The sequence below is a fragment of the Dipteris shenzhenensis genome, chromosome 6, assembly GCF_047967505.1.
Source record: "Dipteris shenzhenensis isolate YYH24624 ecotype China chromosome 6, Dip_SZ_1.0, whole genome shotgun sequence".
Taxonomy (NCBI): Eukaryota; Viridiplantae; Streptophyta; class Polypodiopsida; order Gleicheniales; family Dipteridaceae; genus Dipteris; species Dipteris shenzhenensis.
The window spans coordinates 10,338,883-10,355,052 of record NC_141601.1 but is presented as its reverse complement, the minus strand read 5'-3'; the positions used below and the strand labels follow the sequence as shown (position 1 = coordinate 10,355,052).

Genomic DNA, 16,170 nt, shown 5'->3' with positions numbered 1-16,170 from the left:
TGAGTTTCTTTTGGCTTCCTAAGTCCTTTGTCAGGAGCTCATATTTGTAACTTTCAGTTTTTGTACTTCATGCTGGGTTTTCACATCTTTTGAGGTTTTTCCCACATAGTAATATGAAGTGTTACGGGGAAAAAAAGTAAAAAAGTGTATGTGTATGTGTATGTTTATGTACATACATATACATATATCGACACATCTCTCTCTCTCTCTCTCTCTCTCTCTCTCTCTCTCTGGGGCCAGGACTCACCACCTTTTCCACAACAGAATAGCTACAGAAAATCACCCCAAAGACCAGAATCCAGCCATACACTTGAAGTACATCGTAACCATTCCCTTGAAGTTTATAATCTGTAACGTCCAGTTCCATGTCACCTGTACAATAGCAACAGACTTCATTCCTGAGACAAGTAAAATGAGCTGAGCCTTACCGGCCACAACGATGGCATGGCTCTCTTTCCAAAGCATATAGACTTGAGGCTTGTGACAGCTTGGCAGAAATATCTAACTCAAGAACACTTTTCAAAGCCTTCGCTGCAGCTTGCAGATGGTTTGAACTGGATAATAGAGACAAGAAACTGATAATCAGCTTTAAAATTGTCAATGGTAAAGTAGATTTCTTGTGTAGAAAAGATGAACACACAGATTGAGGACAGCATTAGATCAAAATATTTACCCTACGGTAAGAGGTGGAGATAGCCTGATAACTGTATCATGGGTTGGTTTTGCAAGAATCCCTCTCTCCTTCAAGCTGAGACAAACATCATAGGCAGAGATAGTTCCCAATCCTGCTGGGTCCATCTCAACAGCATTCAATAAGCCCCTCCCTCTTACTTCTTTGATTATGTTCGGATGCGCACTTTGTACATCCTTTAGGAGGTGTCTAAGCTCCTCTCCCATTGTATCAGCCCTGCAAGACAACTAAAATAGAGTTCAACGCAAATTCATATTGTAAACCTCCATTGACCTTCCAGACCTTCACATCATTATATGTTTCTTCTGCACGAAAAATAACGCAATGCAATTAGCTGGCAGAAAATCCTCACCTTTTAGCCAAGTGTTCTTCTTGAATGACCTCTAGTGCAGCTATACCTACTGCACTGGCTAATGGATTACCACCAAATGTGCTGGCATTCATACAATAGCAGCACCACAAGTGAGAACACCAAAATGTATTTTCTAGAGTATAGCCTGTACAACTTTGTGAATCCTTCTTCTGCAATATAATTTATGCAATGTGGTGTTAGGCCTCACCTTCCATGTTCACCTGGTTTGATACAAAGCATGACCTCCTTGTTGGCCAGCACAGCACTGACTGGCAAGACTCCTGCACCAAGTGCCTTACCTAAAATCTGGTAATCGAAGAATTATGGCACATCAAATGTCAGTACAACATTTGAGTCCAAACGCCCGAGTTACTTTGTTTAAAGTAAAACAACAAGCTGTTACCAGAACATCAGGATGTACATCCTCCCAATCACAGGCCAGCATCCTTCCTGTCCGTGCTAAGCCAGTTTGAATTTCATCAGCAATCATCAAAACATTGTGCTTGGAGCACAGCTCCCTTATCCTTTTAAGATACCCATCTGGGGGCATAATCACCTGATGGCAAAGAAGGTATTACAACACAGCCAAAGGTCTGCAAGAAATAAAGTAACAGCAAGCAGAAATAACATCCTTGTTTCATTCTATCAGTGGTGTACACATGGCCTACACATTAAATTCTATCTCTGTGGTTGATTTGTTTGGAAGGACAAGAATAGAATTAACGCAAGAGTTTAACAGTATATGATGGAAAAGAAGCTGGAGCACTCTCAAGATTTCCAATGACACAATTTTTATTCATTAAGGGCCCTACCTACCCCAGCTTCTCCTTGTATTGGCTCAAACAAGAACCCAGCAATAGAATCACCTTGATCTGCAAAGCATTCAAAACCAGAAAAGATCGTGATGACTGCACCAATGAAATTCAAATTGAAATTTCAATTTACAAAACTCTCCCTCCTAACATATATGTGCCCCGCCTGAATTGAGGCCTTGCCTTCAAACAACGACGCAAGAGCATCTGCATCTCCAAACTTTACTTTCATGAGACCAGGCATCAGAGGACCAAACCCACGAACAGCATCATTGTCACAACTCATCGAGATGACACCCAAAGTCCGGCCATGGAAGCAACCGCAGCAAGAAACAATAATAGCCTGAGCAAAGCAAACTATATCATATTACTTTTCAAGGGGATTCAAAATATGAATTCTTGAGAATGATCACAGCAATGAGTGAAGCAAGCAGTCCTGATTCAAAAAGCATTACATAGAGGAGAATTATGTTCACCCAACTCTCGATTGTATAAAAGTCACACGAGAGGATATGCTGTCAGAGAGTGTGTTTTCTTTTGCATGTGTGCATGCGTGTGTGTGTGTGTGTGTGTGTGTGTGTGTGTGTGTGTGTGTGTGTGTGTGTGTGAGAGAGAGAGAGAGAGAGAGTGGTGTGTGTGTGTGCATTGCTGGCGAGAGTGTTTGGAGTGGTGAGTGTAGATTTGGTGTGGAGGCTGCATACGCTGTTCAGCGTCGTCTGTACTTCCGTACGACGGTCGTACGGTTCCCGTACGTCAGGGTTTCCTTACCTTCGCGTCAAAGCTCCCTTCCCCCCTGCACGCCCGTTCCAATCCTTCAGTCTTTCTTCCGCAGGTCCGTACAGTCTGTCCGTACTATCTCCGTCAAATTTTCCGTACAATCGTCAAACTTACCATACAGTCCGTCAGATATCCCGTACAGTTTCTGTCAGCTTTTCCGTACAGTTTCTGTCAGTCCTTTCCTGCAACCTGTCAATCCTTCCGTGCAGTTTCTGTCAGCTTTTCCGTACGTCCGTGCAGTGCCTCAGTTCAGCGTCCCTTCCGTACAGCTCTGTCAGCTTCTCCTTTCGTCCGTACAGTGATTCAGCCCTATCTCCTTCTCTTCGTTTGATATCTGTTGAATCCCCTAGCCCCCATGGCAGAAGCCAACAAGTATTATGTCAAGAGAGCACTCTCCCTTGAACCCAAAAGACAATCAAGGGAAACCTCTCCCCTCATAGCTCCTTCTTCTGAAGATGCTTCCTATGTGTTTGATATGCTGAATGATGATTTTCAACAAAATAGAAGGGAATGGATTCAACCTACACCGGAACTCACTTACATAATGAAGCTGCCTTCTCTTGTGCATCCTTTGAAGAAGCTCTCTCAAACTGCAGTTATCATCTTTTTCCCAGGCAAAATTCCCTCTGCTAATGATGTGGGACAATGGGTGAATTCTCTCCTAGGTGGATGCTATGTAGAAGGAATCTATTTTGCCTCCCGGGGATTTTATGAAGTTCATCTTTTGGATGCCTTGACAAAACAAAAAATGCTGGAAATGTCCCCTTTATTTTTTGGTCGACAAATGGTGCATATCATGCCCTGGTCCCCTAATAAGGACTATCAGAACCTCATCAAGCACCATTGCCTTGTATGGGTTGAAGTGGTTGATTTTCCAAATTACATGAGAACAGAGCTTCCAAGTTTAGCTATGACATTGGGACAAGTGATCTGTCCCCCTCGTCCCACAGGTAATAAAAATCGTTTTTGCATCTTATGGGATATTGATAGACCGACCCCCTCCTCTATTGCAGTTGAGATTGAGGGTGTTAATTTGGGAAAAAAATATTTCACTTTAAAATGGGGCATTTTTGCTGGAGCTTGTTTTTCTTGTCACAAGTTTGGGCATCTTGCTTCAGAGTGTCCCTCTATCCTTCATCCACCTCCTCCAGCAGCTATTCCTTTGTTGTCTAATAAAGGAGCTCAGAAGACATATGTGGAAAAGATAGAAGCTAAAGGAGCAAAGCCATCAGTTCATACAGGGAGCCAGGCCAATTCAGCTCAAAATAAGGATAAAGGAAAAAGCAAGTTAGGGAAAAATAACTCATCTTCTCATGAGGGATGGCAGACTGCAAAGAAGACGGTGCCTCTCAAACAAAGACCTCTCCAATCTCGTAATTGGGATGCCTCTGCTCCTTCTCCAGGACAATCTTCTACCTCTCCAAGCAACCCCATCTCGAAGGCATGGGTTAATGCAGTCAAGAAGGGTCTTCCCATTTGTGAAGAAGATGATATTATCAGGGAATTGGATGCTGAGGGTCAGCAAGACCCTATGGCAATGGCAGAGGCTTGAAGCCTCCCTTTCTTTTGGAGGACCGATCATCTCTTGTATATATTTTCATGCGTGCTTCTCTTAAATGTTTTTCCTATAATATACAGGGCCTCTGCAACCAAAATAAATGGAGGCTTCTATGGCATTATATAAACACAACTCGTCCGGATGTTGTGTGTCTGCAAGAGCATAATCAGCATTTTTTTGCTGGCCAGCATGGGTTTTTTTCTGGATATGATATATTTTATTCAGGATCTGAACAATTCTCTGGGCTGTGCATTTTAGCCAGACATGATCTGCAACCCTGGATAGCATATAATGATCATGGTGGACGATGGATGATTATCCAATGTATGATTAATGGAGAGATTTTTGAAATAGGATCTTTGTATGCCTCTCAAAATTCAGCTTTCAGAGCTCAAATGTGGAACTCCATCAGGCAATATCCTTGGTCTTCAAATGCTCTACTTTGTGGTGATTTCAACAATTCTCCTCACTCGAAGGACAATACCACACATAAATCCCATATGCTGCCCTGTGAAATCCAGCAATGGGAACATATGACATCATCACTTCAATTTGCAGATTTATGGACAGCAACCTGGGATTTACATATCATCATAATGCTTTTACAGAATATTGGGCCAGGCTTGACAGATATTATCTCATTCATGCTCAGCAATATGATGACTATACATGTCAAATGTGGACTGATTATTCACAACAATTATCTGGTAATACTCCACTTTGGCTCACCCTTTCTTTTGGTATGCCTCTGGATGACTTGCAGCTCTCTTCAGTCAGAAATTTACAGGTCAATCAATTGTATCTCTCTCATGAAAAATTCCAGCATATGATCAGACTGGCTTGCAGGCCATTGCTACCCCATGCTCAGGAGGATCTGGACTTTGCTTGGACTTCTTTCATACATTGTATTCAAAATGTCATTAAGGAATATGGAAGATGGTACATGGCAGAAACCAGACAGCATATCCAATGGGCAAAATCATACAAGCAGTATTTGCTACAGATTAGTCATCAAAGATCTCTATCTGCTTCTGAGCAGCGTTTATTGTCTTGTGCTTCCTCCATAATTGATGCCAATGATAAACGCAAGCTGTCCAAATGGCAGACCAAGGCCAGAGCTAAACCTATGCTAGATAAGGGCTGTTCCTCGAAATCTTTTTTTCGGAACTTACATGCACATAGACAAAGCGAATCTATCATGATGGGTCAGGAAACCAGACGGCCTTTGGACCCAGACTCTATCTCAGCTAGAAAAACAATGTTTGGATCATTTTCAGCTACTTTTTTCTCAGCCATCTTCTTCTACACCTCGGGTTGTTTCAGCTCGTAACAGATTTACTGAGCTTGTTTCTCCTATTGTCTCCTTGCAAAAAGCCTCAATGCTGGAAATGTCTTTTTCAGATGTTGAATTGGATGAAGCTCTTAGGCATTTGGGCAAACATAAATCCCCTGGCTGGGATGGTCTGACGGTTGAATTTTTTGAAGCCCTTTTGCCTGAATTGAAGGGTCCAATTCCGCAGTTTATAAATGTAGCCTGGCAGCATCAACATCTTCCCTCAGCTTGGAAGCATGGTCTGGTTAAGCTTGTGCCCAAAAAACCTCTATGTGAGTTTATGGATGACTGGAGGCCCATCACTTTGATGCCGGTTATATACAAACTGATTGCCAAAATGTTGGTACATCGGATAAAGGACATCCTTCATGATGGACTTCATCCCAGGCAATATGGTTTTGTTCCAAGACGGCACATACATGACAATATCTCTAACACTCTCATCGCAATGGAATATGCAAAATATTCAGATCAAGATGTGTTGGTCATGCAGGTGGATGTGACAAAGGCATTTGCTACAGTACAGTGGGATTATGTCTCTCAAATCTTTATGTGGATCACATGGTTGATACTGGACAGCTAGAGCGACTTCAGATTTCTGGTTCACGACCTTTCATTGCACAGGCCTATGCAAATGATTCATTCTTCATGCCAAAGAATAGTTCTTTGGAGATTCGCCTCTTGATGATACCCTTTCAGATTTTGGGTTGGCAGCTGGTCTTAAAATCAATTTTCAGAAATCAAAACTCTTGCCTCTCAAGCATTGTGACTGGCATGCTATCCTGTGGCCAAGCCAGATTATTTATCCGGAACACATAGTAAGACATTTGGGCTATCCTATTGGCTGGAAAATCAGCAGAAAGCAACAAATGTAGTGGGTGTCAAACAAAATTCAGGACAATTTAGAATATTGGAAGATCTCCACTTGGCCTCTGCATGTACGGCTTCGAATTGTTCAGTCTATTGTTCTAGCTTATGTCCAGTTCTACCTTCCTCTATTACATTGGTCATCTCGAGATCTCACTTCCTTTATGTCTCAAGCCATGGAGATTTTTTGGAAAACTAAGCTTCATAAAAAAGCTTTACGGCTGCTCAAAATGGACTTGCTTTGCTCACCAAGAATGCATGGTGGTTTGAATATAATATACATCCAATTTCATGTGTTGGCAAGAAAGATCACTATGCTCAAGACATTTTTTCAACAAGAGCAGCCTTGGTATATTATGTTAGCAATTTTGTGTGGACAAATGAGCACACATGCTTATGGACATTGGCTAGTTGATCCATCGGAAGTAGTACTTGGTAAATTTCAAGGTAAAATCCCTGGTTGTCCATTTTCTAATTCCTTGATTCAGGACTGGAAGCAAGTACTCTCTCACATCAAATGGTCTCCCCATCCTGCTTCTATAACTTCCTCACTAAGAATGGAAAGTATTCATTGGAGTGCTGTGTTTTCCTCTCCCCTTGCTGTTCAACAACCCATCACAGCTTACAATCTTATGAAAATGGGTATCCGGTTCGTTGATGACGTGGTAGATATGCAGGGAAATATCCTCACCTTTCCAGTAGCATGTCGACAATATAATCTGGGGATGCATCATAGACCTATTTGGAAAGCTATTGCTGATCTCTTACTCCCTCTGGTTCTGATTCCGACATTGAATGCCAGAGACAGGCTTCAAGATTGGCACCTTCAGTCTTCAAATACAAGCATATCTTCTAGGCCTTTGCATTTATTGACTTCTATACAGGCTTATCGATTGATATTACCTCCTCCCTGGATTGCCCATCATGCTAATTCTCTATGGCATTTGAACAAGTCATTAGCCTGGTGGAAAGGAAAATTGAAATTGATATGGAAGTTGAAAATGCCATTGAAGCAACGACTCTTTTTATGAAGATGTATTGTTGGTATTCTTCCAGTAGGGGTGAAATTGGCTCAAAGACGGATAGCTTCACCTCTTTGTCCAAGATGTCACCTTACACTTGAGACTATTCCGCATTTATTGTGGTTTTGTAGAGATCTTCTAGACAGAATCTCCTATTTTTTATCTCTCAGATTTCCAGCACACAGGTTCTACAGGTTTTTCTGGATGTATGACAAACTATCGGCTTCTTTGTCACAGTATTCTCTTTTCTTCCACTGGATCAGATACTGGGCCTTATGGACCCTTTGGCTGCAGCGCAATCAAGCATATCTGAATTCTCCCCTTCAGCATCCATATGAGTTCTTCCGAGCCTCATTGCAGCAGTCTTTATATGATGCCTTACATGAGGAAGATTTGGATGTTTCTTGTATTCAGCTTTTCTTTTACTGCTTCTGATGGATAGGGCTTTGGCTCTCTTTTGAGCTCTGCCCAGATGTAAATGAATGTTTCATAATATAAGTATCTTGGTTTCACCAAAAAAAAAAAAAAAGTGTGTGTGTGTGTGTGTGTGTGTGTGTGTGTGTGAGAGAGAGAGAGAGAGAGAGAGAGGTCTCCCATCCAGTACGCAGCTCAGGACCTCATCTCATAGAGGAAGGGTGACAATATGCAGTGACTATAGTCCGTAGAATGCAATAATTAATCACCATCAACAATCAAGTAGATCCTACCATAGTTGACCAAGATGTACATACATCATACATGGATGATGGAACTAAATAAAACATTCCTACAAGAGAAATAAATCGTCCCGGATCACCTCTACAAGAGAAAATTCAGCCATTCAACTTGGCCCACCTGTTTCTGAAAAAGTTGTTTAGCCTATATGGCTTACCGATTGACATAGTGACAGAGATGCTAAGTTCATTTGACATTTCTAGAGAGCTGTGTTCACGCAATTGGATACTCAGCTCAGTGAGTTCGGCTAATCTTCCTGAATTGGATGGACAGATGAGAGTCAATTAGACCTTGCAAAGAGGTTATGTCTCCCGGAGGCAGTCTGATTAGAAAGAGTATCTTCCTTTATTGGGGTTGCAACAATGGTTGCAATTTGCGAGGAAAAGCATAAAAAGTGCAAGCGCAGTTTTATGCTAATCAGAAGTAGTCACCTCAAGTTTTCTTGAAGGGCCAATGGGTTACTTAAGGATCCCTTAAGATTCTCAAGCAATGCGTAATGGTCAGGTCTACCTGATGGTGTTCAGGTACAGTCAACAGACTGAAAGAGAAGTGCTTTGGGTGCCAATGCGTAATGGTCAGGTCTACCTGATGGTGTTCAGGTACAGTCAACAGACTGAAAGAGAAGTGCTTTGGGTGCTAGAAATACTTTTATCTCTGAGAACAAACTTGTAGGACTCGATGCTTATGTACCCCACGATTAGAGGGACCAACAGCTTAGAACAGGGTTGTTCCAAAGCTGAATATTAAGATCCACTTGAAAGAGGATAGTACTTTGGAAAGCATCGATTCCCTTTGGCACCAATTCCCAGAGTTTATGTCTCTCTGAATAAGGGGGGAGAATGTTATGTCCATGTTTTGGCTAGTGTTAAGAAGGTCAAATTAACCTGTTATATCCATGTTTGGCTAGTGTTAACAAGGTCAGATCAACCTGTTTCTTACTCAGCCGTTGGATCAGGAGGATTTATACCGGCAGAGGATCACAGTTATCGGAGTCTTCATATTATTCTCATACATCACCTGTGAGTCCTACATTCTGACATGGGGGTAGTTCTTTGGGGCAGAGGGTTTGGAGTCTTTGCTCTATATGAATGCCTTCTTCATGCAGCCACATTACAGATGTGGCCCTATGGCCTTAGCATCATGGAGACAGAGTAATTTTTTCTTACTTCCCATCCTGGCTCAGGACCATTGCCTTCTGCACGGATCCACTGCTCAACTTGGGAGGTGATTTCTAGCACTATTTTATAGCGGAGATGGTGTTCAAGAAGTGCCCAGGTCATTGGTGGACACGAATCCATTGCTTGGTGACCTCATTTTCACTATCTGAAGTCAATGAGAGAGATGCACTGGGACCTCTGCACCAATCGAGAGAGATTGATAGGACTTGTGAGGACCTGGGATTATTCCTTGTTCTTTCATGTTACTCCCCTTGGGATGATGTGGCATTATACACCATCCCCATGGTTATTTATTCATATTGAAGAGGCCAAGGATAAGACTTCACCTCTTGTATAAATATTGTAAAATTACTTCAGTGGCATTATACACCATCCCCAAGATTAGTAGAAGATCATAGACTTCTTCACAGGAGAAGAAGTGGATGGGAGACATTGGGACTCAGAAGAAGTGGAATATTTTAATTTTTACTCTAAATTCCCACGAGAAGGAGACTAAAGACTTCTTCACAAGAGAAGAACTGTACGGGAGACGTTGGGACTCAGACGTTGACTTTCAGGCATGCCAGGTTTGGATGAGATGGGACACAGGCCCGGCGAGCACCCATTCCATCCAAGTACTATCATTGCAGCATCCCAACGTCAAGCTACTTCATGCTGCCCATGAGTACATCCTACAGAGAGGAGTAGAGGAGGCCAGCAGCAGAACTTATGCATGCTCTAGATACACCATGGCTCAAGATGGGACCCTATGAGCTCTAGTTTCATCAGTAGTTTTTTTTATTAAAGGTGTGATACACTCTGGTTCGCCCGATGGGCAGTGTCACCACAAATTTTCATTGTCTCTTAGGCTTTTTGGCCTTCATTAATCTATCTCTCTCTCTCTCTCTCTCTCTCCCTCTTCGAGCACACGCATACATGTATACACACACACACACACACACACACACACAGAAAGATTGCAAGAAAAAGAGAAAGCGGAAACTGGACCACAATTCCATGATGCCATGTTGATACAGGGGGAAAGGATGCAAGTTCTAATGCGACAGTGATATTCAAACATACATCACAACCAAGTTGCCTGTTGAAAAACAGATTGCTGGTGTATTGTATAATCCTTTCCCTGGTAGACTAAGGTGATCTGAAAATTCTTACTTCTTGTCTTCCCAAAGAAACGGATAATCCGTGTACATTTTGATAGGCTCTTTTTCCTCTTGCGTTCAGTTACGAAGATAAGAAAACTGTGCAAATAACCATACCTGGTCTTTCTTGATGCCTTTTCTCTCATAACCCCATTTCCTAGCCAACTTGAGGGCAGTCTCAACACCTTCAGCTCCCGTGTTCATGGGAAGCATCATGTCATAATTGACCATATTTGTGAGCATCTTAGCAAATAAAGGGAATTTGTCGTTGTAGAAAGCCCTCGAGCTCAATGTTAGCATCTGTGCTTGCCCAATCAAGGCATTAATTATCTTTGGATGGCAGTGTCCCTACAAACATAACGACACGCTGGCTCGTCAAAGAGATGCATTCGTACGTGATATTCAATGACACTTAAGCGCATCTTGAAGTTTTGAATCGATCCGTTGAAGTGAACTAGTGAGGCCGATTACTTGGTGAATCTCTCTTTGAAAAACGTAAAGACGGCTTGTAGGAACAAAAATGACAACAGCGACCTTCGTGATTTTGCACAGCAGGCAAGTAGTTTGAGAATAAGCTTGTTTCTATTTGCGATAAGATTCTTGTTCCCTCGTCCGTGGAATTATGAAATTATCAACGGACCTGATTGACTGCAGAATACGCAGAAAGGAAGTCCAAATACTCTCGACCCTCGGGATCCCAAACAGTAACATCTTTCCCGCGGGCGAATACCGTTGGTATAGGATGATAGCTGCAACACCGCTCGCAAAATGGAAAGACAAATAACAATTTGCATTAGCCAAAAGCTCAAGGGATGAGGACTTTCCAACCATCAAGGGTGGAAGTGAGAGGGGCGTGAGACGGTACAAGGGCTGACTAAACAAACGTCCAATCGAGCATTGAAGATTCTGAGTCTGGAGAACCTACTTATGAGCGCTGTGTTCAGATTCCAGGTGCATATAGTCATTGGAAGAGCAGATCTCTGAAACAGGGATAGCGTTGTCTGGAAGTGCTGCAAAGGCACGGACGCAAGCTGCGCGAGAGGTGCGCAGCGAAGGAGAAGAGGCAAGGGATGCGAGAGTTCGGCGCCACATGATGAACGGTGCCAACAACAACAAAGGGATGTATGCTATGTATAGGTGTCGTGGGTGGATACAAATGGGACATCCCACACCGCTTTCGTTGGTGGGCAATCTACTCAATCCAATTCTTGCAGCAATCTCTTCCTCCTCTTCTCCCCTGATTCCCTTCTCTTTCGTTGTGGGCGATCCGTTTCGCTAGCCGGATTCTCCCAATCTTTGCAGCAATCTCTTCCTCTCCGCCACCCTCTCTCTCCCCCGCTCCCCCCTTCTCTCCCTCCGCCTTCCCTCTTCCGTTTCTTCCTCGCTGTGTCTCCCTGCCTCCTCTCTCTCTCCCTCTCACGACCTTGCCCCCTCTATATAAGGCCGTGGCGCGTGCCATGACGTCGCCTTATCCTCAATGCCACCTGAGTCATCCCACTCCCTCTTTTGGCGCCGTGCTGCTTTTAAAGAATGCTCCACTCTCTCTCGGATACCACGTCATAGTACGATGGACCATCTTTACGTGGCCTGCACTAATCCTTAGAAACCATGTGGCACATTCGAAGCTGTTAGATCAACTGACCTATTATCAGCTACTAGCCTAAGGTTGATGTACGGGCAAGATTGGCTGCCCAGAGCCCGCCCACGGCACTGATTCATTTATCGCTTGGGCACTGGTCATAGTGTGTGAACTCTAGCCAAGCATTCTAGTTGTGAAACTAAATTGTAATAGGCAGCCTTTACGTCCTCGAGCAGGAAACCAGCAACTTGAAATTGAACTTGAATCCTACCATTTATCAAATTTTTAAAGGAAAACAAGGCTGGGCAAAGTCCAACTAGCTTGCCTCGAACGTATAGCATGGAAGGAGAAATGGTTTTGTTTACGTGGGAACAATTCAGGACTGACTATAATGGGGGGTTAGATTTGCAATTGCTACTAAAGTCATTCATGTGAAATTGTGCATTATAAATCGGTTGAGATATGCTTAGGTTTGGGTATGGAAGTGTATATGAGAGAATGGTCCAACCAATATATGAACATTGTTCCGTGTCGCGTATTGGTTATTGTGGATGATACCCATATGCGGTCAATAGTAAATCCATGGATTGTTGTTGGGACTGTGATATGTTGTTTCATTTTTTTGTGTCTCATAAATTGCGCAAGGTTTGAAGCACTGGTTGAGTTAGAGTGGTAGTCAATGTTGACGTCACCTATTGTGTATGTTTCAATTTCATTTGGTACTATGTTGTGTTCTTCCAAGGTTTGAATGAGGATTTGAGTTTTTGTTTGAGGGGACTTATACACATTTATTATTGCTATTTGGTGGTTGTTGTTTGTGCTTAGTATTGCGAGGAACCTTGCTTGTACATGTTGGTTGTGTGTAGGAGTGCCATGTCACGTTGGAAGTATGTGGTAAGGCCTAACCCTTTTGATGTTGCGGTGTTTTCTAATTTTAGTAATGTTATGTCAGTTGATGGGTCTGCATGGGTTTCTTGAAAGCATAGGATTGTTGTGTTCATTATTGTTGTCAAATGTAGAAAATATTGTCTATGGGAACGAAAGGATCTTGTGTTTAGGCTTTGTATGGTGTGATTAGCTGTGCTTGTTTCTATGAAATTTTTTTGTTCGAAAGGCCACGGGGAATCTTTTTGAAGGCGTTGTATTTCTTGCAGAACCACGGTGTCAATTTTCATGTTTTGTTGTTGTAGTTTGTGAAGGAGGTAGAGATTAGTCGGGCTAGGGACTCGAGATAAGGTTGTGTAAACAAGCCCATGCGTCTTAATGTTAGAGGGGTCAAAAGCTAGCGAGTCCATGGTCAAGCCTTGCGAGCAATGTATGGCTCTCGCCGACACATGTTGCATGGGGAATTGTGTCCTGCAGGCACTATTTAAGTGATTATTACCAATTTGGAACTCTCTTGTGATTTTGCAATATTGGTGTCCAACTGTTCGCTATGTCGTTGTTATATTTGTGGTTGTTTTCAACATGTGCTCTTGCACCAGCTTTTTGTCGGTAAGCTCAACCCAAATTATAGGTTGTTTGGTGTTCGTGTTCGAGCCTTTGAAGATCCCATCTGCACCATTTACAGTAGCATCATCGATATCTAGATTGCCAGAGTAGATTTCAATGATCATGCATGATCTTAGTCTTAGCTCCCCATGCAAACCCGTGGTTTTTTTGGGGTCGTAGGGATGTTGATTCTTTTGTTGCATGTCTTGTGTTTGTGATCAATTGTTGTAAATACATGTGGGTTTCCTTTTATGGTGTCAAATATGTACTCGTTCTATTTGTCTTTAGTTGTGTTTGTGTAGAATAGATGTGGGATTTTATGTTTCTCTAGGATAGGTCGCACGTATAGGGTGGTAAGCATGGAAAGACCATCCTGCAATTGTGAGCCAATGAGAATTTTATTCAATAAACGAAGGAATGGCCCATCTTGTTGTTGCATTCGCTTTTTTAGTTCCTAGTATTGTACGTGCGTTCTCCAACATGAGCCAAGTATCGATGTTTGTTTTTATTGTTGAGACAATATTCAAGAATCTTTTATGGGACTTGCTTGGCAGAAGTCATTGGAAAAGAGGATGTCAACTCCATCAAACGGCTTGTCGTGGGGCTGTGCTTTATTTCATGCATGCGCATGTCAACAGCAACAAATGTGTTTATTCCTGCCATTGAAACTTCATCGATCACCACCAGCTCGACATTCTTGTATAGGGCAGAAAGAATTTGAAGCTTGTTTGCCGAAAGAGCTATGTACATGATGTCAGTAGCGGCAAGTGGAGAGCTGCATGTATCGTGCTTCCTCCGATTCCTCTTGCGGCTTTTCTTGTGTAAGCCAATAATAGGGCTCGTGGTAACTCAATCTCATAAGTTTGTTTGTGCGAGTATAACCATTGCAAAGCTTGCACAATAAGCATCAGAATGAATGTTTTTCCAGGCCCTGCATGACCAAATATGAATAAGCATATTTTATCTTTTGGTTTTATTCCTTTTTTTAAGAGGATGTCATCATCTATGGCACGTTGATCAAAGTTTGTTCATTGGAACATTGGGTAGTACAGTTTGTTTGACAGTATGTAGACTGGACAGTGTTGCCTACATTGTATTTGATTTGTGTTGGTTTTGAATCGCATTTCCCTACTAAGGTCAAACTTGTCAGTGCTTGTTGTTGTTGTTGTTATTGTTGTCAATGCAGATGTTGTACTTGTGTTGTTGGTTGAGGACAAACTTGTGTATGAAGACATTTTGTCGAAAAGTGCTTCGTTGGCTATGATTGTTTCTACGTTTGCATTGTACATGTCATACCAAGTTGGGTGTATGTGTTCAAGCGAGTGTTTGGACGTTTCGAATGGTAAATATAGTAGGCACAATTCCCCGTAATGCTCCTCTAGTTTTGTGTTCTTATTGTAAATGTTGAAGAATATTATTTTATAATGTTTTCTTTGTTTTACTACACCATTTTTTATGTTTAATCTGCTAGCAAAGGTTGCCAAGCATGTGTGTTTCAAGTTTTGGCCGCGCTTGAGATATTTTGAAATGATATCATCAAAGAAGATGTTCGTACTTGCTGGGTCTAGCTTTTTTAGTTCTGTTCGTCTTTTCAATAAAAGGGTTCACTCTTTGGTAGTGTTTGTAGTTATGTAGATAAATTCTCTTGTTCCACTAGTGAGAGGTAATGATAGGAAAAGATACACAGCTTGGAGCTGATATGTTAAGTATTGAGCATCGTGTTACCCACTTTCTTAATGCGCTCATTTTAAAGAATGTTGTTCTTAATACTGTATGTGATTGCGGCTTTCACTGTATCATTTGTTTCTTTGTGAAATTTTTATATATAAGATGTACAATATGAGGTTGCTCCATGAGATTTCATGAATGAACTGAATGTCTGTGTTTGCTTCCCATAGTTATGAAATTGTAGCATTGAAGTTATTTGTGTTTATGTCCTTTAATTGGTTCTCTTTTTAAGAATAGTGTAGGTTCAGAGATACTACTTTGTAAGGAAAATGTGTACTTGTCTTTCGCCATGTGTAGGCTATCGAGGAATGTGTCATAATCAAGCAACGTTGTTTTTTTATCCGATAATAGATCCAATACCTTTTTGAAGGCACGCTTGTGAATGTTCTTATCAGGGGTGTTTTTGTAGAGGTTGTAGCACATGAGTTTGTTTAATCGGTGGTTATTGGAACTCAAAACGGCATTTTCTTTTGGTTTTGGTGCATGTTTTCCGGTGCCTGTGTGTTAAATGTCTCTTAAATGTAGTGGCAACCTTGCGCTGTTTGTTGTAATATGTTGATCTACATACTCTTCTACGATTTCATTGTCATTTCCCATAGATTGGAGCATTGTCGGACCATAACAAGCCTTGGCTACCCTTGTTTTGGAAGTCATCTTTTGGTAATGGTTGAGCCTTCTATCCTAAAGAAGCTATCAACCTGAAGTACATCTTTCAACTGCAATACATATGCATGTGGAACATGGAGGGTGATTTTTTGCTAAAACTTTCCCTTTGAAAGCAAATTGGTATGGCACATACTCTTACAATGCATTTATGGGGAGAATTGGGAGATTGTTTGGATGTACCAAACCTAACTTTATTAGAACTATTGCTCCACCTTCTTGCCATTCATTGTTTACTATGCCGAGTTGATTTTTTCCTTTGTTCC

The 16,170-nt window shown here is 41.9% G+C and overlaps 1 protein-coding gene across 2 annotated transcripts; it reads right to left on the bottom strand.

Moving 5' to 3' along the window:
* Nucleotides 1-284: 284 nt before the first annotated feature.
* Nucleotides 285-11,849, bottom strand: DELTA-OAT (ornithine-delta-aminotransferase). 2 transcript variants are annotated; one of them, XM_087376047.1, is made up of 10 exons: nucleotides 11,369-11,845; nucleotides 11,084-11,192; nucleotides 10,561-10,791; nucleotides 2,039-2,198; nucleotides 1,860-1,915; nucleotides 1,447-1,599; nucleotides 1,252-1,349; nucleotides 1,044-1,124; nucleotides 674-907; nucleotides 285-554 (listed from the first exon to the last, which is right to left on the bottom strand). In XM_087376047.1, the coding sequence occupies exons 1-10, from the start codon at nucleotides 11,533-11,535 to the stop codon at nucleotides 425-427; spliced, it is 1,419 nt and encodes a 472-aa protein (XP_087232173.1). In that variant the 5' UTR covers nucleotides 11,536-11,845; the 3' UTR covers nucleotides 285-424. The 2 variants fall into 2 exon arrangements, with proteins under 2 accessions (XP_087232173.1, XP_087232174.1); XM_087376048.1 differs by lacking the exon at nucleotides 285-554 and having other exon boundaries at nucleotides 721-918; nucleotides 11,369-11,849.
* Between the last annotated feature and the right edge of the window lie 4,321 nt (nucleotides 11,850-16,170).

Bases quoted from the DNA above. Each gene is read 5' to 3' on its own strand.
- DELTA-OAT (XM_087376047.1), bottom strand. From the start codon at position 11,535: ATGTGGCGCCGAACTCTCGCATCCCTTGCCTCTTCTCCTTCGCTGCGC. The intron at 10,792-11,083 runs GTCCGTTGATAA...TTATGTTTGTAG, and splicing joins CGTATTCTGCAGTCAATCAG to GGACACTGCCATCCAAAGAT. The intron at 1,600-1,859 runs GTAGGTAGGGCC...CTTTGCCATCAG, and splicing joins CAATACAAGGAGAAGCTGGG to GTGATTATGCCCCCAGATGG.